The sequence below is a fragment of the Aspergillus nomiae genome (genome assembly GCF_001204775.2).
Source record: "Aspergillus nomiae NRRL 13137 chromosome Unknown contig00146, whole genome shotgun sequence".
Lineage (NCBI taxonomy): Eukaryota > Fungi > Ascomycota > Eurotiomycetes > Eurotiales > Aspergillaceae > Aspergillus > Aspergillus nomiae.
In genome coordinates this window covers 13425-32505 of record NW_015378201.1, presented here as the reverse complement: position 1 = coordinate 32505, position 19081 = coordinate 13425, and the positions used below count along the sequence as shown (strand labels likewise).

Genomic DNA, 19081 nt, shown 5'->3' with positions numbered 1-19081 from the left:
ACAGAAATAATTCGCCGAACCTTCCGCCAAATCCGTATAGTGTCACGTGTGAATGGGCAGAAAGACTCACCGCCCACGATATCTAATCAGTAACTGATAAGGCCTTTTTTCTAGATTTTTTTTAATATGGATGTATGGGCGACGGAAGTTCCCTCGGTCAAATAATCTGTTGATAATAGACTCATCAGGGGGTCAATCCTTCGCCAGGCTGTCAAGATGGCCCCAAAACCGCCAGCTGGTACATCTTCTAGAGCCTGGGATGGTGTCTCACCTTCTCTGTCGGAATGGGTGCTGGAAGCCGTTTCGTCTATGGGCTTCACGCGGATGACGCCCGTGCAGGCGTCCGCTATTCCTCTATTCATGGCCCACAAAGATGTTGTAGTTGAGGCCGTTACTGGAAGTGGAAAGACTTTATCTTTCTTAATTCCCATTGTGGAGAAACTTCTACGTCTTGAAGAACCTATCAAAAAACATCACGTTGGCGCGATCATCATTTCCCCGACGAGGTAGCTATAGTCTTTGCTTAGAAAAGAAAAGCACAAGCATACTGACTACAAGTACAGGGAACTTGCATCACAGATCTACCATGTGCTACTCTCATTACTCGCATTCCATCCTCCATCTGCCTCCGTCATTAACCCTTCAGAAGACGATGACGTTCCCCGGCAAAAATTCCCATCCTCTACCCTCAAGGTTGTTCCCCAGCTCCTTCTCGGAGGCTCTACCACGCCAGCAGAAGACCTAAGCAAATTCTTGAAGCAATCACCAAATCTGCTCATCTCCACACCTGGACGTTTGTTGGAACTGCTCTCTTCACCTCATGTCCACTGTCCCCAATCTTCGTTTGAGATGCTCGTCTTGGACGAGGCAGACAGACTTCTGGATCTTGGGTTCAAAGAAACTCTGCAGAACATCATACGCCGGTTACCTAAACAAAGGCGAACGGGATTGTTTAGCGCAAGTATCAGTGAAGCCGTTGATCAAATTGTGCGGGTTGGTCTGCGTAATCCTGTCAAGGTCATGGTTAAGGTCAAAGGAACTTCAGGTGCCCAGGACAAGCGAACGCCTGCAAGCTTACAAATGACATACCTTACGACACCCACGATTCACAAATTTCCCGCCTTGAAGCAAATTCTCCATTCCGTTGATCCAGCTCCCCAGAAAACCATATTTTTCGCCTCAACCTGCTCAGGAGTTGATTATCTCTCTGCGATCTTACCATTAATACTTGGTGATGATTTCCAGCTGATTCCACTACATGGAAAGCACCCGGCGAACGTCCGTGAAAAGAACTTCAACCGATTTGTGAATTCATACAGCCCAGCAATTCTACTAACAACGGATGTCGCTTCTCGTGGTTTGGATATCCCGTCTGTTGACCTCGTTGTCCAGATAGATCCTCCATCGGATCCTAAAACGTTTATTCATAGATGCGGCCGTGCTGGTAGAGCCGGCCGAAGGGGGCTAAGTGTAGTCTTGTTGCATCCAGGACGGGAGGAAGACTATGTATCTTTCCTCGACGTTCGCAAGACTCCAGTAGCTCCTTTCCCACATTCCATCTCCTTCTCAGATTCCGAAGCCACTGCAGCTACGAATGCGGCCCGCAAGGCTGTGCTGGCGGACCGTGCACTCCACGATCGTGGGCAAAAGGCGTTTGTCAGTTGGCTAAGAAGCTATAGCAAACACCAGGCGAGCAGCATTTTCCGTGTCGCTGATCTTGATTGGGAGGGTTTAGGGAAGGCATGGGGTCTGCTGAAGCTACCCAAAATGCCCGAGTTGAGGAACTTTACTGGTGACCGGACGCTCGGTGTCAATCTGAATTGGGATGACTATAAATACAAAGACAAACAACGAGAGAAACGCCGCATAGAATTGCTTCAGGAGAGCAAAGCAGACGGTACACAAAAAACCTCTAACAAGAGAAAGGCCAACGAGACCACCGCATGGAGCAATAAGCTCGAGGATAGAAATAAAAAGCAAAAGCGACGAGAGCAAAAGCAACGACGACAGGAGAAGAATAGGTGGGAGAAGATGACTGAAGAAGAGCGGCAGAAGGTGCGGGAGACGGAGCAAATGGTGGAAGGTATAAGAGCAAAGAACGAAGAAGAGAGGCGACTTAGACGCGCAGGAAAGGCCGAGGCAGCAAATTCTGGCAAGGATGAGGAAGAGTTTGAAGGTTTTGATTAAGAAAAGTTACAGAGATACCTCTTTGTTTGCTTTGGATATATATGACGTCTGAATCTATATCTCATAGCGCCGTGATCGAACAGAATGATCAACCTACATGTATAGTAAATGTAGATTCTTGAACATATAGGGCATTCCTTCCATCATGGACTTAGTTAATATCTATGACCTCTGAATGCTCACATCATGTATCATTTTACCATACCATCGCTCGATTAGGACTGCCCTCCAAGCTCAATTCAGCTGTCCACGTCCTCGATAACCCTGATCTATAACCCACTATGACGACCACACCATTCACCTGTCCTGTCATGTCTCGTTATTCAAATGCCGCTTAGTACCCGCTCCCTGCATCCTCACCACTGGCGACGGGTCCACATCAAGCATACTCCTCGGCGGCGCTGGCAACAACAACGGAAGACCAGAGGATGGTACACGTTCACGCACGACCGAATTCTCACCAGACATGCTCTGATCAGATCGCTGAAACCCCTCGAAGGGACCAGGCATGCGCGAAGTAGAGGGAGCAGTTGCAAACGAAGAAAGCGGCGGTAAAACAACGACAGTTGTGTTGCACACGCCCGGGAGCCCATTTCCTATGTCCAAATGAGACATGTCTCGATTGTCTGCCTGACTCATCTGCCCGAGTCGTGGCAGCTGGCTACTGCACAGTTGGCAGCACCGTGGGGCAATGTCAGTCAGAATGAACCGGTTGCAGCAGGCGACTATCACGGGCTGTGGGTTGTTGTTTGGTGAAGGGTAGTATTGAGCTTTGATGCATGGTTGGATCAGTTGAAGGAAATCGCAGGTGCAGTGCGGCTGGTTGGGTTGGTAGTAACACATCCTTTCTATTTGTTTGAGGTTGTTCGTTTGAAGAGGGCGTATAGGGAATGCCTTCGAGGTTGGGTGAGATGGAGAGGAGAGTGTCGCTTTTGGGGGGGAAGGTGGTTTTATGTTATCCTCTAAGAGGGCTGCTCTCTATGAGCCTGGGTTTGAGGGTCGATCTGGGCTCACTATTGTGAGACAGGGGCGTACTTGTTGCATGACGACGGTGTAAGAATACGCCTTGAGAGGCAATAAAGGCTCAGCTTGAGTGTCAGCGTCCGCTGTGAGACATTTGGAGGTTCTCTCATTATAAAATTACCCGAGACATGAAGACAAGTGGCAAGCTGTGGATGTATTCAAGCGTAATGGTCTTGGTCAGGGATGTAGCAGCCTTAAAGAAGCAGACTGGATAATTGAAAGGTTTCTAAAAAAAAATAATATGCAAGTGTATTGTAGATGCAAACAATTCCCATTTGTCAAAAAAGAGACGCCTGAATGCGAGAATCAACGCAAATAACACGATGCTCATGCATAGCTCCAGATACAAATGATTCAACAAAACTCCGGTATACCATAGAAACCAGTACCATCGAGCGTGATCCCAAAGACAGAAAGTCATCAACTAGAGGGTCTACAACTTCATCCAATAGGTTGAAAGAGACCACAGCTAGCGATGTCGACACAACAAATATGTATACCCAAACTCCAGCTATCAAAGCTAGCAATAAATCCTCCGAACGGCCCTTTTGGGCCCATCTAAATCCCTCGGACGAGGAACATGGCGAATCAGACAGGTTAAATAGGTCGGAGAAAAAGCCACTTAAACATAAACGACATAAGGGGGGAAGAGCAGATATCGTTCCGGTCAATAATAGTCAAGACTTCATTTCAAAGTCTTTTTGAACTCCTCAAAACTCTGACGAAAAGCAAGGTACGCTGGTTCAATCTCGGAGTCGTCCCAAATCGTAGCAAGGAGTTTCATGGAGGTAGAACTGACACCGAGGCTCTCTTCATAGCTTTGCCTGGCCGGCCACTTAAGTTGACTGAGGTCCCCAGAAGGACAATTCTGATAAAGCCATTCCGCATCACGAGCGAATTCATCATCACCAAAGTTTTCGGGTTCGTCGACTTTACCAGGCTTTGCAATCAAGTCGGATTTCTTAGTTGTGTGGTCGGAGGCAACAGTATCGGGCGTGGCGGTCAATGGACTAGCATATCGGCTTGCAGTACGGAGACCACTAGGAGTCTTCGGCTTGTATTTCTCTGCTTGGGACCGCACTCTTGCAAGAGCTTCCTCGTCCACTTTACCTGGGGTTGATGGATGAGCCCTAGAGGTATGGCGAGATGCAGGAGATTGAGCATCATGGCCTTCATGCTGTGCAGAAGCACGCCCGTCTTCTTCCCGTACGGCCTGGGAGGGGCTAGAGGCGGTAACATTTGTTGACGAGGACAGACCAGTAGTCTCCGAGTCATCTAAGACCGCGTCATAGTCGAGCTGAAAAGTACCTTGGGTGTTGGGGACGAACCCAGGATGCCGCGGAGAAGGTTGCTCAGTGCGAGCAGATGGTGTTGGTGAATCATTACCCATCCCAACGAAGTGTGTTCCGCGATAGGGATCAGTGGAGCGAGCACGCGAGCGAAGCTTAGAAGGAGTGTCTTCTGGGCTTGCATCAAAACGCACCTTTTTGGATGACTGTCTGTCTGTACGGAGGGCACTGCGGGCCACAGACTTTGCTAGGCCATCGACTTTCTTGCGTTCGCTCTGCTTAGATGGAGTTTCTGTCACCTCATCTTCACTTTCAGAGCTATAACAGAAATAATCCAAGTCCAATCCATAGCTAGATCCGGCTGGGTTGGGAATCACATCGGGCGATGGCGACCGCTTGCGCTTCCTTTGCTCCGCATCGCTAGACGCTTGAGACGTCTCCCGTTCTTCAGCTTGGGCACTTGATGCTGCAGTCTGCTGACGCTCAGGCTTCTGCACCTGCGCCTGTTCAGTGCGGTGCGATTCCGGGGCAGCCGCCTCTGGGCGCACCGTGGAGGGCTTAGGTATGTCACCAAGGTAAAGGGATCTGTCAATGGGAGCCGGGAAAAGTGAGTAAGATAAGTTACGGGCACGCTTCTTCGGAGGCTGCGAGGGCCCTTCACTCAAACGCCAGCGAGATCGTCCTTCGGTTTGAGGACCAGCTGATTCAGGGTCAAGAGACCTTGTGCGAGTAATACGTTCTGACGATGGTTCGAATGTCGCTACGATTTGTTAGCAAGAAACAGGGGGGAAGGTTGGGAGAGCTTACATTGATCTTGCGAGCTTTCAGAAGGCCGACCAAATGGCAGTAATCGCGAGAAGGAACGAGGTACAGAGCTGAGCAGTCCACGTAGATTCCATCCACGCTGGGGAGTTTCTGGAGTGTTTCTCCCTGGCGTCGATGGTTCTTGAAGCACAGACGACTCATCTGCTGAGCTTTGATTAGTTGGTAAGCTCGGTTCCATCGTAAAGTCAAATGTTGTTTGTGGAAGCTGTGGGCTCGGACTTGAAGGGGCTTTTTCAGCCTTCTGGCGGTCGGCCTCTAGCTGACGAAGATAGTCGGGAAGGCGGAAGAGTGTCGATTCAATCCGGCCATGCTTTTCGGCTTCTCGACGAGCAAGCCTTGCGGAGAAGGGGGCCGCCCTGGTCTGGATCCGGCGCGAAAGGGGGGTACGCCGGTTGGCAAAGGGGGTACTTCCTGGCGGTCCCAGATTCCGGCGCTTGTTTGCCGCAGGAGTCACGGGGGCTGTCCGATCTTCGTCGCTCGTCTCCTCGTGGGCCCTCTTCCTATTAACTGTGTCGGTCAGCTTGGGTTTCTCGTAGGACCGGTCAACGCTTTCCTGGTACGACCAAGAGGGCCGCCGATTTCTCGGCGACATCCTCTTGGGGGCCACCACTTGAGTAACATGGTCCGCCACTCAACCGCAATTCTCGAGTTGGTTCGAACTCCTCCGCCAACGGACCTCCCATGCCGTAAGGTTCGCCGTAGATAGACTCTGCAAGTGCTTCTACAGCTGGCTCAGAGGTGCAGGGCTCTCCCCAAAGCGCCCCCCGCTCTATCGAAGGGGGGATGGGAGAGCGGCATGTCACCACTGTCGGACGGTGTCTTCGACCGCTCAGATAGTGGTGACCCTATTGTCGCTGATATCGTCGATCTGGTATTGATACCATCTGAAATCGACGGTGTTTGGTGGCGCACTCCAGGAAAGCACTGACCGAGCGGGGTGTGTGTTTAGGGGTATTTTGGGTCCATGGGGTACTCACGCGTAAGGGAAGAGCTTTTCGGCTCAGAAAGAACTGTACTATCTGCCAGTGTAACAGAATCTGGGTCCTGGGACTCGTTTGTGAGGTTTTCTTTGTCGTCCAGGGGCGCGGTCTCGGCGCGTTCTTCATTGTTATGGGATTCATATTGACTACCGTCGGCGGTTTGATTCTCCGTCTTGCGAGTTGACTTTCTTGTCGCTCGCTGAGGGGCTTTTCTCGTCTGTGTCTTTGCGACTCTGGCGGTCTTTTTGGTCGTGCCTTGACTTTTTGGTTGAGTTGTGGTTTCGGTAGAGGCTGAAGGTTGCGCAGTTGGTTGCGAGGTGTTTCTAGTAGACCTTGTCCGACGAGGAGCACTGTCATCGAGGGACAAAAAGCCGCCAGGCGATGCTTGCTGCGATCGAGTTCGCATTTTGACGGATTGCCGACCGAGGGCGACTGTGGCTTAGTCGAAGCTCAGCGCGACAAAAGGTTCACTATGTGGCCTAGCTAAGCGAGTAGCTCCCTCTTCAAGACCAATAGAGGTTTGCAGATGAAGAGATAAGATGCTCAACAATTTTGATTCAATAAGGGCTTCAGCTTGCGTGCTGTAGAATTAGTTGAATGGATCGATAGTAAGAAGGGAGATGTGGCAATGAGAGAAAGGTGGGGAGGGCCTTCTATTTACACTGTATTGTGTTTCTAAGAGATGCCTCCCTCCCAGTTAGAAAATTAACATTCACTTACCTGGCTCAACAAGTCCGAGGCATAAATGACGCGGTGGTACTGGGATTCCAGAGAACTTTCGCAAATGAATTTCAAAACTTGGGCCCACGCCCTGGCAAAATAATAAGGCGGTCAGCTGTCCACCCAATGAGGTTGCTACACCAGAAGGATTGTAATCCATGGATAGTATTCAAGTTTACTCTGAATGACTTCGGCCTTTTTACTTTACTTTTTGTCTTTTGGCATCGGCTTGGAAGCAGTAAAGTCAAATTCAAATTCCTTCTGGCCCAGATATAATTTGCATAGTGGTCCTAGAAGAACACAAAGCGTGCTAGTATAGATTGCTGAAGTGAGGTGTTACTGGCCTCTTCTATAGATAAGACTTATTGATGCAAGTACAAGGCCCACTCGTGGGAGAGCAAATTGCTTATGCACGATAACACCCGCCATATGGCTTAATCACTTCAATAGTTTCCTGGAAGGTAGAATTGTAATACTTATACACGGTGAGTCTGTAGATAAAGAAACATCAAGAAAGACCAGGCGAACAAGCGAGCTCTTGCAGCACACAGGGAAGGTATGGATGCCATATAGTTACACGCCAATGTTGACTTAATAATATAATAAAGAACAAATGAAAACATGACAATAAAAACGCTCGCGAGCTCTTACATGCTAATCTCACCCTTCCAAGCAGCATCTGACAGGCCCAAGGTTTCGATCAAGTGCTGCCATCGCGGGCCACCCCGCTCCTTCCTACGCAGGTACCGAAGCAACTTCTGTCGCTTATGCACGAGGAGCCTCAAGTTTCTTTTGTTATGCTTATCTTTGTTGGTTGTCTGCAAGTGTCTAGACAAGTTCAGAATCTTTGCAGTAAGGATCGCAACCTGGACTTCCGGGGAACCGGTATCCTGGCCAACTCGAGGAGTTTTCTCGGGGTGTTCAGTAGCAGACTGATGCGATACAGCTGCAGGCTTTGGCGGCAAGGTCTTGTCGGTATTGTGCCGTCCAAACGTTTCAATGCAGTTCTGGATGTGTAGGCGCATCTGATCTTGCGTGTTTCCATTACTGATCTTCACGATACGGCTGATTGCCTCCTGAGCGTTGCGATGTTCCTGAAGATGCCTCTCGGATGCCTCCTTCTCAAGCTGAGGGTCTGCAGTGTCCCTGTCTGGGTTCTCGAGGGGAGATGTCAAGGTTTTCGAATATTCCAAAGCCTCCTGGAGTCCCTCGGGAGTGACGAAGTAGTTGAGCCTGGCATCTGTGTTTGAAGGGGCTTGTGGCCCAGACTTGACCGTTTTGAGCTCTTGGATGAATGGGGTCGGTGCACTTTCCACAGGATCGCCCAGAGAGTTTTCGCGTTCCTCGGCGAGAGCTTGTTGACGAGACAGATTGGCGGCTTTGCGTTGACGTGACTGTGCCGTCAAAAACGGATCATGTCGGCGGCGTTCCCTAGTCTCTGCGGATCCCGCTCTAATAGATGTCCTGGAAGGATTCAATGACAATGCAGCAAGCGGGCTCTGAACATGCGAAGACCCTAGCATAGCCGGTTATTAACTCAGGCGCAACACGATGGTTATGATTGTGGCTTACCAGTAAAAGCCTTGAAGGAAGGCTGGAAGAGGAATCGTGGAGGCATATTCAAAGAAACTGACTGGTAAATTGAACCTTGCAAGACAATCAACAGCCCCAGCACTGGCAACCTTTACGTCCTAGGACTCTGAAGACTCCGAAATCTCAAAGGCCGAGAACAGAGCTAATCCGTATTCAGCAAGGTGCTCCCACGTGACTTGACAGCGGAACGGTGGCCTGAGGCTAGCAGAATTCGTACCCTAGCCCTAAAATTCACAAACGAAAATCATCCAAACGCGGAGGGCGAAAGTTCACCTTCGTGTCAGTCTTTCCCCGTCATCACCACTGCGACAAGCGCCAGTCGATTGATATATTCAATTCGCTGTTCATTGCAATATCAATCGCCCACCATGGCCCCCTCTCAGCTCCCCCCGATCTTCAACCCCACCCAGCAGGACATTGAGCAGCTGCTCGCTGCTCAGTGCCACCTGGGTTCCAAGAACCTTCAGGTGCACATGGAGCCTTACCTCTGGAAGACTCGCCCTGACGGTGTCAATGTTGTCAACATTGGCAAGACCTGGTAGGAGACTCAGCGAAATGCTACGGATTTTGCTGCGTGCAAAAACTAACGTGCGCGCAAATTACAGGGAGAAGATCATTCTTGCTGCCCGTATCATTGCGGCCATCGACAACCCCGCCGATATCTGTGTGATCTCCGCTCGTCCTTATGGTCAGCGTGCTGTCCTGAAGTTCGCTTCTCACACCGGTGCTACCGCCATTGCCGGTCGTTTCACCCCCGGTAACTTCACCAACTACATCACCCGCTCTTTCAAGGAGCCCCGTCTCATCATCGTTACCGATCCTCGCACCGATGCTCAGGCCATCAAGGAGGCCAGCTACGTCAACATCCCCGTCATCGCTCTTTGCGACACTGACTCCCCCACCGACTTCGTTGATGTTGCTATCCCCACCAACAACAAGGGTCGTCACTCCATCGGTCTTGTCTGGTGGATGCTCGCCCGTGAGGTCCTCCGTCTCCGCGGTACCCTCGCTACCCGCGAGACCGAGTGGGATGTCGTTCCTGACCTCTACTTCTACCGCGACCCTGAGGCCGAGGAGAACAAGGAGATCGCCGAGGAGTCCAAGGTCGCTACTACCGAGGAGGTCGGTGCCGCTGCCGTTGAGTCTGGCTTCGCTGGCGAGAACTGGGACACCCAGGGTGCTGGTGCTGGTGTTCCTGGCACTGCTTTCGCTGCTGCTAGCGCTGCTGGTCCTACCAGCTGGGAGGCTGATGGTGCTGACTGGGCCGCCAGCTCCGCTCCTGCCGCTGGTGGTGAGAGCTGGGCTGAGACCCAGCCTGCTGAGGGCAAGTGGTAAATAAAATAAATAGCGACAATGGACAGACGTTACGAGGGGCATGAGTTTTTCCTTTTGCGAAGAATTGGCGCGGAGGAGGACTGACGTTTTAATTTTCTCTTCACCCATGATCTGACGAGTAACCGACAGCATCACCCGCAAGGAAAACTTCTCTTGGCATGTCTATCCTAGTCTCTGTTTGAAAACCTCTATTTCAAAAGCAAGAAGAAAAAAAGGAGAAAAAGTGATCGAAGTTTCTGATCGGGAACCCTACAACTTGAAACCGTCTTTTTCTACTTCCCTTGGTATGCTACAGCGAAATCTCGTTTCTTACAGTCCGTTATCACGTCTTGTCCATGGTTCATCGGGGAGGAATAGCATTGTCAAAAATTGACTGGCGCTTACGAGGGAAAGATATCCAGTTGTTCTATTATCTCGGTGAGCTTCTGGGGGAAAGCCCTGTGCTGTCAATTTCCACAAGGTGGACTTAGTCGTTACCTTGGTTTCTCCTGCATGTTAATTCTAGTCGTAAATGAAACGTGATACTAGCTACCATATGCATGTTCTATCGTGTATCAGCAGTATTCCGAGTAACCCCGGATAAGGCAATAAATGTAGCTCAACGCGTAGGCTCGTATTGGGAGGCGTGCATAGATATCATGGCATAACGTAAAAGCTCCCTTTTCGGTTTCCCATGTTTGCCCAACCAAGTAAATGAACTTACTGCTTTCTCCATTGACCCTAGGAAGCAATGGCATCTAGTAATTAGCATGATGATAGCCAAAGCCAAAGCCAAAAAATAAAATTTATACACTACGTCGGATAGCTGATCAACTATAGAATAGATATATATTCATCGTAAAAAGGGTATCACAACACTCGATCGTAGACATACTTCCGTTCCCCATCAAAGAACTATACAGCCACCCTGAGTCTGCCCCCCACGATCCGTAGTTGTCATACCTGCAAGCCTCGCTAGATCCTCGAACGTCTCTGCCAAAAGTTCTCCCGTGACAGCAGAACACTCTGCGTAGCGATCGCACCGGAGCTCTTGTGCGATCCCATATGTCTGCTTGAGTCAGCTTTTGCATCCATCAGAAGGTAAGACAACAAGGCTCATAAGGCACATTTCCAGGCTGAGATACCGCAGGAACGAGGTACTTACTTCTTGTGGGTAGATGATACCTTCGCCTTCTACTCTTAAGTCCCTTTTCAGGCCTATCATCATGACGGGGATCCGTTCCCCCTGACCATGTTGGAAGTACCGGATAATGTCGTGTCGCCACTATGAAGATCAGTGATTGTGGCCGACTTGTGGAAGAATCGATAAATATGCAAACTCACTGTTCTGAGATTGGTCAAACTATCTCTGTTGGATATATCAAAAGCTAGAAGCACCACATCCGGCTTCAATGTAGACCAGTGCTGATTGGGACATGCAGTATCGTATAACACGAGGCCAAAGGACTTCTTTGAGAAACGGATATCATAAAGGAAAGGCTGGTCGCTGTCTCGTAGGAGCTCAGGTTGGGTATGCGATCCATTTCCATTTAGCCTCCCGCGCCCTTGTTTCAATGCTCTGGAGCGATAGATTAGTATTCCGCTGAAGGATAGAATGCAAACATAGGAAGTGTCCGGCGGTAGAGGACGTCTTGGAAGATACGATGAAGGTCTCAATAGCCTTTTGGCATATACTTACGATAAGAATGTCGTTTTACCACATCCTGGGTCTCCGAGGAGGAGGATAGTCACTGTGTTCTCCTGGTCCGGACCACTCTCTTGGTTCGTCATTGGGGCGAATTCACGAAGTGCTGTTACAGTAGATACGAAATCTTGTTGTTGTATAGGATAAAGTTAGGACAGCTATTTGGCTAGCAGAGCTTTCATAAGCCTGTCTGAAGTTATCGTGTGTTCGAGTAGTAGCTGAGGTTGGGTGCTGTGAAGATCAATGGAGCGGAGAGATATAGAAAGTAGTTGTCATATCACTTGGGATGCCACCATTACAATGTTAAGCGGTATTAAGAAAGCCAATTCCCTAACTTAGATCATTACATACTGGATTTATCAAACCAGTTCTATGATAAGGGCCTCCAAGACTATGCATGTAATATCAAAAGCCACTGTTTTCTTATCTAAAGTAGATCTAGCAGATCTCCGTAAAATTACCTTACACGGATATTAAATTACTTAACAAAAATGACTTCAAAAATTTCCAACATCGCCCCCCGCCAACTGCTCCCCAAAGTTTAGCGGGTACAACAAACCATTTTCGCCAGCTCTAGGGGAATGTGGAGAGTTCAAAGTCGACTCTGTTACTACCCGAGTCGCATTGCACCACGTCTCTTGACCAAACGACCCTTTCATACTCTCAACCATTGTCACGCGCAAGTTGATTCTCTCACACCTGAAACCATGTCCGACGCCGGGGAACCACTTCTACCTCAAAGTCAAACCGACTACTCGACCTGGACCCCGGAAAACCTGATTTCCAGAATTACAGAGCTAGAACGCCAGCTACACTCTCGTAATGCGGAATTTGCTACCTCATCGAAAGTCGCAAACGAATCTGTACCTTCGAACCCAGCGCTCGATAACCCCACCGAGACAGCGAGGGTTTCGTCGAAGAAGGGGGCGCGCAAATACCAACCTCCCCCAGAGGACGATATCACACATACTCGCGCGCCGAATCGTCCCCCGAAGCAGCCCCGAGTGATTGATCCTTCCAAATACAATACTCGGTTTATTGCTCTGAAGTTCGCATATCTGGGGCAACGGTACAACGGTCTTGAACATGCCAACGGCAATGTCACGCCACTCCCTACGATTGAAGAAGAGATGTGGAAGGCCTTGCGGAAGACACGCCTGATTTTCCCAGAGAATGGAGAGGCGGATGATTTTCAAGATACCAGGGGCCCAAGGGAGTTAAAGCCATACTTGATCAATTGGGAAGGATGTCAGTATTCTAAGGCTGGCCGGACTGACCGGGGTGTCAGTGCTTTTGGACAGGTTATCGGTATTAGGGTACGAAGCGCGCGACCCAAGCGTGATCATGTTGCGCAGGCGGATCCTAGCTCGGATACTACTATGCAAACCGGAGAAGAAGCTACTGTTTTAGCTGATGTCGCCGAAGATAACTGGGATGATATCGCTGATGAAATACCATACATCAGTATTCTGAACAGAGTGCTTCCAGAGGATATCCGGGTCCTGGCATGGTGCCCACACCCCCCCGAAGGCTTCGACGCCCGTTTCTCATGTCGGGAACGCCATTACAAGTATTTCTTTACCCAACCCGCCTTCTCCCCTACGCCAGGGCCTCTTGGATTCACATCGCGTGCGGACAACAAGGCAGGAGACAGCCGCGCAAAATACAGAGAGGGTTGGCTAGACATCGAGGCTATGCGTGAAGCCGCCAAGTATTTTGAGGGAGTACACGACTTCCGCAACTTCTGCAAGCTGGACACCAGCAAACAAATCGAGAATTTTGAAAGAATTATATACCATTCGGACATTGAGCTCCTTGACCCGCGAAGCAGCCCACTGGGATATGTCGGTCAACCGGGATTCCAAGCTCTAGAAGGCCCTGCTGCACAACAAAACTCCCGGCCGCCGGAGACTCCTTCGCCAACACCTTCTCAAGTATATGTATTTAACTTGAGAGGATCCGCTTTTCTATGGCATCAGGTGCGGCACATGGTGGGTATTTTGTTCCTAGTGGGCCAGGGGCTCGAGCCACCGACTATTGTGCCGGAATTGTTAGACATAACCAAGAACCCGCGTAAGCCGACGTATGAGATGGCTTCCGACGCTCCCCTTGTTCTTTGGAACTGTGTCTTCCCAGATGAGGATAGCGGCAGCCGTGCAGATGCGTTAGATTGGGTCTACGCCGGAGACAGCAGACAGATAAAATCCCAAGTGGGTAGAGGAGGTGGCAAGTACGGCCTTGGAGGGGTAGTAGACAGTCTTTGGTCCGTTTGGAGGCAACGTAAGATTGATGAGATCTTGGCTGGTACATTACTGGATCTTGCCGTCAGCCAAGGGGACCAAGGAATTGTCAATGGCGAAGCCAAGGGAGTCAAGGATGAGCAACAAAAGCGGAGCCAAAAAGTCTTCTATGGCGCGAATGAACCAAGACTCGGAGGACAGTATATACCGGTCATGCAGAAGAGAAAGACGGATCCCGTGGAGGTTCAAAACGCGAGATGGCTTGCAGCCAAACAGCGGAAGACTGAAAAGGGTGCAGAGCCCAGTCGCATGGAGATGTAGAAAGGAAATTCGGTTGTATGCCATACCTTTATAGAATAGTTCGCCTTTAGGTGTGCTTCAATCAGACATGAGAATGCCCGTTTTTCAAAGGCAAAATAATTACTACCAAACTCCTTCATGTTAAGATTTCGAATCATAAAGACAGTGCCGTGAACCCCTCCAAACCTCTTCCAGTATTGCCCGGTTCGGCAAAAGTTTCTGGTCATATATTGGTTAGGGCCCATCAGTTATCTGTGTAAGAATACTTACAGGGAATACTACAACAACCTCAGGCTCCCCATCTACAATAATTGCTAGGTAAAAGCGGACTTCAAAACCTTTAAAAGCTTCGTGAATCACAATGTCCTGGATCTGAGTGGTGGGAATGAATCGTGTCGAGGCCTTGGAGAGATAGGTCAGGGACGAAGTAGAAGTTTGAATTCCTAAACCGCGTATGACTAGCAGTGATTCCTCTGTACAAGTCCCAGAAGTTAGCATTGAAACCATTTACCGCAACAGCAGCACTCTAGCGTACCCGTATAGCCCTTCCTAAAGACACCATAGATAATAATCGCGCTCACTAGAACGACGACCCAAGAACTGTATGAATCTACACTTCGGGATACAAGTGACCCTAATGGACTCGACCATATTGTATTCCAGCGTACTAAAAATCCATCTTGGTTGAAGAAAGAGTGGCGGAGTCTTGCGATATTGAAGAAAACCACGCAGACGAAGACTAATGCGCGCAGAAGGACTTGAAGATAGTAGAGTATCTTTGCCGGTGTGCTCGTTTGTCTGGAGGCATTGGACACGGTGAACGAGACAGTCGTCGGAGATGGACGTCGTAGTATTAGGCGGCCGGCCATTTATCACTGATTCAAAAATCTGCGACGCTGTAAGCCAGCTTTGAAGCTTTTGATATAAGTTCAATCGCAATATGCACGGGGTTAAGCACGGAGGTCAGTGCTTAGCATTTGTTGTACTAATCCATTTACAGTTTAGTGTAGGCATCTTGCGACCAAAAGGCTGGGCCGCAATACATCATCACGTGTAGCGGGATTCCACTGCTGAGAGCGTCAACCTGATCGCTCAACCACATTACTCTACGTCGTTGATCATGGGCGAGCGTTCAAGGAGCAGATCGCCAGGGAGAAGGCTTGACAGGGAAAGGTCTGACAGGGAAAGGTCTGACAGGGAGCGGCCTAGAAAAAGTGGAGGGGGAGGTTTCCGATGGAAGGACAAACGGCGCGATGGCGACAGCAGACACGATGCAGATGAGCGCAGGTTAAATCGAGGATACAGAGATAGAGAAGAACGGGCAAGATCTCCACGACGTGACAGAGACACGTACAGACCTGAGGATAGGAACAAGGATAGCGATCGTGACCGAAGGCGGCCTGAGGGTGATGAGAGAGAGAGGAAGAAGAAAGAGAAGAAAGAAAAGAAGCCCGCCGTTCCTCAGTCCTCAGAACCCATGATTATTGTGCATGTGAATGATCGCCTTGGCTCGAAAGCTTCAATTCCATGTCTTGCATCGGATCCAATCAGTTCGTTGCCCTTTGATGATCGAGGACTAGAGTTTTGGCAGCTAATATATGTCACAGAGCTTTTTAAGGCACAGGTTGCAGCACGTATTGGACGTGAACCGCATGAAATCCTCCTCAAGCGCCAAGGGGAGCGTCCTTTCAAAGATTTCCTAACCCTGGCCGACTACAGCATTTCTTCGGGAAGCCAGCTTGATCTGTGAGTGATCCTTTCCAAGGCTATCCCTTGTAGCGTGCTATTTGTCGCGCTTCGGAACCTTTTTGTTTCGAGAGATTCCATGCTGACTGTTCTACAGGGAGGTCGGCACTGGTGAATAAATCGTTGTGTACACTATACAGCTTTAGGTACCTGTGAGCAAATTCTTTTTCGACTTCGCCGCTATAGCTTGTGAGGTCTGTCAAGATACATCTGGTATGTCTTTGAGGGTGTATGCTGACTCTGCATCTCATCGTAGGATACCCCTCACAGGCGATTCAAATTGTATCACTGTATCTATACATGGCCTGGGTTTCTTCTCTATTGTGCTTTACCTGCTATCGCAACAAAACATTGGGAATTGGATGTGGAGTAATGAGAATTGTCATGAAAATTACTTTTTTCCGTTTCTTTTCTTTTGCCTCCCACCAGACCGCTGATGCTCTCCGGCACGTTTTCTTTCCAAGTTTCCATGTACCTATTGGCCCAATGGAGACATTGCTCTTCTTGTAACGCAACAGCTAGCACGTTCATGACTGAGGGCGCCTACTTTCTTGCTTGGTTTGCGAGGGGAGTGGCTCACAACTTGCTGTTGTTGTTGTCTTGGAACTACGGGTATCTCTGAAATCCGGAGTCGGAGCTAATATTTTTGTTTTTTTTTTCCTCCCCTCCCACATCTCCCGTCATTTATCTCTCACCCGGCCTTTGCGGGGCGCATCGCCATTTTCCAGTCGTTTTTGTTTAATTTGTGTGCAGCTAGCCGGATGCGGCAGGCGGCATGCTGCAGCCTGGGGCTATTACGGCAGAAATCCGAGGCTTGGAGCACGTTTGGTTCCACCGGCGGAAGAGGCATTTTTTTTCTATCGCGGGACTCACACGACCCTCTACCTCAGTCCTTTATTCAATGTCCTCTCCACTCCATCAATCGGACACTGTTCTTGAATCCCCGCCATGAGGTAGTTTTCTGTCTGTCTTCGCCACAATTTTGTCCATTCATTGTTCCAAGCTTCTTTCAACCTTAAGCTAATCTCACCCATCAATAATCGCCCCTCCAGACCTCCCTCATCGGATATTCCTGGTTTCTCTCCACTCTCGACGCAGACATCCTCTCCATTGCCCATCTATTCTACCGTTTTTCCAAAACCCCATCAACCTGAAGACCCTGCCACCATGGTACGCAATATCGTTGTAATCGGGGGCACTTCCCACCCGCAACTGACTCAGAACATCTGCGGCGTCCTGGGTATCCCGCCAGCAGACGTTCTCCTTTCGAAGTTTTCTGTGGGCGAAACTAGAGTTGAAATCAAAGAATCTGTTCGTGGGAAAGATGTTTACATCATTCAATCTGGTGGTGGAAAAGTGAACGACCACCTCCTGGAGCTACTCATTACCATCTCTGCATGCAAGACCGCCTCCGCCAAGAGGGTCACCGCTGTTCTTCCTCTTTTCCCTTACTCTCGCCAGAGTGATATTCCTTACAATAAGACTGGAGCGCCTCTTGTAAAGTCATCGGTTCCTGGAAAGTCGGACTCCGCAAATGGCTATACTTTCGAGAGCACCCCTACAACCCCATATCCTGGGAAGCCTGAGAGTGGAAGTCTTCTGAATGGTGTTGATAACCTCCAGAAGAGCCTTGCAAAGGCTCAAATAGAGGATATCAGCAACGGCAGTCCTGTGAAGAAGCGCCCGACTAGTGGACTCTCTCGCAGTGAAACTTTAGATTCGCAGCCAGAGAGCAGCAAGGCTGCTGTTTCCAATGGTGCTTTCGGCGAAGACAGCGTGAACAAAATCAACAGTTTCCAACCACGCCCAGGCTACAAGCAGTGGGTGGCTCAAGCAGGCACACTGGTAGCTGATTTGCTCGCCTGTGCTGGTGCCGACCACATCATCACGATGGACCTGCACGATCCCCAGTATCAAGGATTCTTCGATATTCCTGTAGATAACTTGTATGGCAGACCGCTGCTTAAGAGTTACATTCAGCGGACCATCCCCAATTACAAGCAGGCTGTCATTGTCAGCCCCGACGCTGGCGGTGCTAAGCGTGCCACAGCAATTGCGGATTCCATGGGTATTGAGTTCGCATTGATTCACAAGGTTTGTTCTGCATGCTAGTTCAACATTCTTTGTGTTTCCTAATAGTTTATAGGAACGGCGTCCCACACGCATCACGGACCGTCAAAATGCCACTATGATGTTGGTTGGTGATGTGAAAGGCCGTACCGCTATCCTGATTGATGACCTGGCGGATACTTCCAATACCATTACTAGGGCTGCGAAGCTCTTGAAGAAGGAAGGTGCCGCTCAGGTTTACGCTTTGGTGACTCACGGTATCCTAAGTGGGGATGCTATTGATCGAATCAACGCCAGTGCCCTTGACAAGGTGGTAGTCACGAACAGCGTCGACCAGACGGAGCACCTGCGCCAGTGCCCTAAGCTGGAGGTTTTGGAAGTTGGCCATGTCTTCGCTGAGGTAGGTTGGCTTTGATACTTGAAGGAGTTTTGTTGCTAATACGCCGTAGGCTATTCGTCGTGTCCACCATGGCGAGAGTATCAGTGTCCTTTTCCAGTACGACTAACGAATCTATCCAACAATTTTTGATGCGTTTTTTTTTATCTTATCCTTCCTCTTGGAAGGAGCTTTAGCATGAATCCTGAAAACCAAAAAAGGAGTGATGAAAATAACTCATATGCTGAAATGTTTGATTTTGTTGGACAACCCCCAGCATGCTGACGCCCCTTTTCTATATTGGATCTTTTTATGACTATACAATCCCATCATCGCATATCACGTAACTGCGTTGAATGTGTCGACCGATTTATGAAACCAGTAGATAGGCTTCTAGGCCAATCGACCGGACCTTATTTCAGCCCCATTTCAGCCCCTGTCATCCCAAATTTCCATTTGCCGCTCGTTGCGATTGTTGCGATTGCTCAGGCTACTGCGTGACCTTTTCACTGCATATTTCTTGCTCTACAACTGCGGTTCTTCTTGGCATAACACAAAACTGTGTATTATAAGGAGTTTTGGCCCTGACCACGTATCTGCACGGATACACTTGTACTAACTTTCATACAAGCATGACTAACTTACACTCGAGTAGTGGACCATGCAGTCTAAATTTATTGAATGTAAAAGTTGCGACGATTTGAGATTCAAAC

The 19081-nt window shown here is 49.4% G+C and overlaps 9 protein-coding genes across 9 annotated transcripts; 5 read left to right on the top strand and 4 right to left on the bottom strand.

The window, feature by feature from the left end:
- Positions 1-216: 216 nt before the first annotated feature.
- On the top strand, positions 217-2187 carry spb4 (ATP-dependent RNA helicase SPB4; the record flags this gene model as incomplete). Its single annotated transcript, XM_015551476.1, has 2 exons — positions 217-506; positions 564-2187. 2 exons carry the CDS (start codon positions 217-219, stop codon positions 2185-2187), a joined length of 1914 nt encoding a protein of 637 aa, XP_015406602.1.
- A 1708-nt stretch (positions 2188-3895) lies between these two features.
- ANOM_006218 (uncharacterized protein) lies at positions 3896-6710 on the bottom strand (the record flags this gene model as incomplete). Its single annotated transcript, XM_015551475.1, has 4 exons — positions 3896-5259; positions 5307-5933; positions 6001-6093; positions 6302-6710. 4 exons carry the CDS (start codon positions 6708-6710, stop codon positions 3896-3898), a joined length of 2493 nt encoding a protein of 830 aa, XP_015406592.1.
- Positions 6711-7671: 961 nt separating this feature from the next.
- ANOM_006217 (mitochondrial 37S ribosomal protein uS15m) lies at positions 7672-8715 on the bottom strand (the record flags this gene model as incomplete). The annotated part of the gene is made up of 2 exons (XM_015551474.1): positions 7672-8540; positions 8597-8715. Coding segments are annotated over 2 exons (978 nt in total), but the record flags the coding sequence as incomplete, so codon positions are not given.
- A 226-nt stretch (positions 8716-8941) lies between these two features.
- On the top strand, positions 8942-10519 carry rps0 (40S ribosomal protein uS2; the record flags this gene model as incomplete). Its single annotated transcript, XM_015551473.1, has 2 exons — positions 8942-9155; positions 9223-10519. Coding segments are annotated over 2 exons (921 nt in total), but the record flags the coding sequence as incomplete, so codon positions are not given.
- A 319-nt stretch (positions 10520-10838) lies between these two features.
- Positions 10839-11722, bottom strand: ANOM_006215 (putative Rho-like small GTPase; the record flags this gene model as incomplete). Its single annotated transcript, XM_015551472.1, has 4 exons — positions 10839-11000; positions 11097-11216; positions 11276-11510; positions 11631-11722. 4 exons carry the CDS (start codon positions 11720-11722, stop codon positions 10839-10841), a joined length of 609 nt encoding a protein of 202 aa, XP_015406603.1.
- A 621-nt stretch (positions 11723-12343) lies between these two features.
- ANOM_006214 (pseudouridine synthase DEG1) lies at positions 12344-14197 on the top strand (the record flags this gene model as incomplete). Its single annotated transcript, XM_015551471.1, has 1 exon — positions 12344-14197. The coding sequence occupies one exon, from the start codon at positions 12344-12346 to the stop codon at positions 14195-14197; it is 1854 nt and encodes a 617-aa protein (XP_015406597.1).
- Positions 14198-14317: 120 nt separating this feature from the next.
- Positions 14318-15139, bottom strand: ANOM_006213 (PIG-H family GPI synthesis protein; the record flags this gene model as incomplete). Its single annotated transcript, XM_015551470.1, has 3 exons — positions 14712-15139; positions 14447-14649; positions 14318-14395 (listed from the first exon to the last, which is right to left on the bottom strand). The coding sequence occupies exons 1-3, from the start codon at positions 15043-15045 to the stop codon at positions 14318-14320; spliced, it is 615 nt and encodes a 204-aa protein (XP_015406596.1). The 5' UTR covers positions 15046-15139.
- Positions 15140-15264: 125 nt separating this feature from the next.
- Positions 15265-16437, top strand: ANOM_006212 (ubiquitin-like protein HUB1; the record flags this gene model as incomplete). The annotated part of the gene is made up of 4 exons (XM_015551469.1): positions 15265-15726; positions 15784-15922; positions 16020-16074; positions 16179-16437. Coding segments are annotated over 3 exons (597 nt in total), but the record flags the coding sequence as incomplete, so codon positions are not given.
- A 384-nt stretch (positions 16438-16821) lies between these two features.
- Positions 16822-19006, top strand: ANOM_006211 (ribose phosphate diphosphokinase subunit PRS5; the record flags this gene model as incomplete). Its single annotated transcript, XM_015551468.1, has 3 exons — positions 16822-18016; positions 18069-18392; positions 18442-19006. Coding segments are annotated over 3 exons (1482 nt in total), but the record flags the coding sequence as incomplete, so codon positions are not given.
- Positions 19007-19081: the final 75 nt, after the last annotated feature.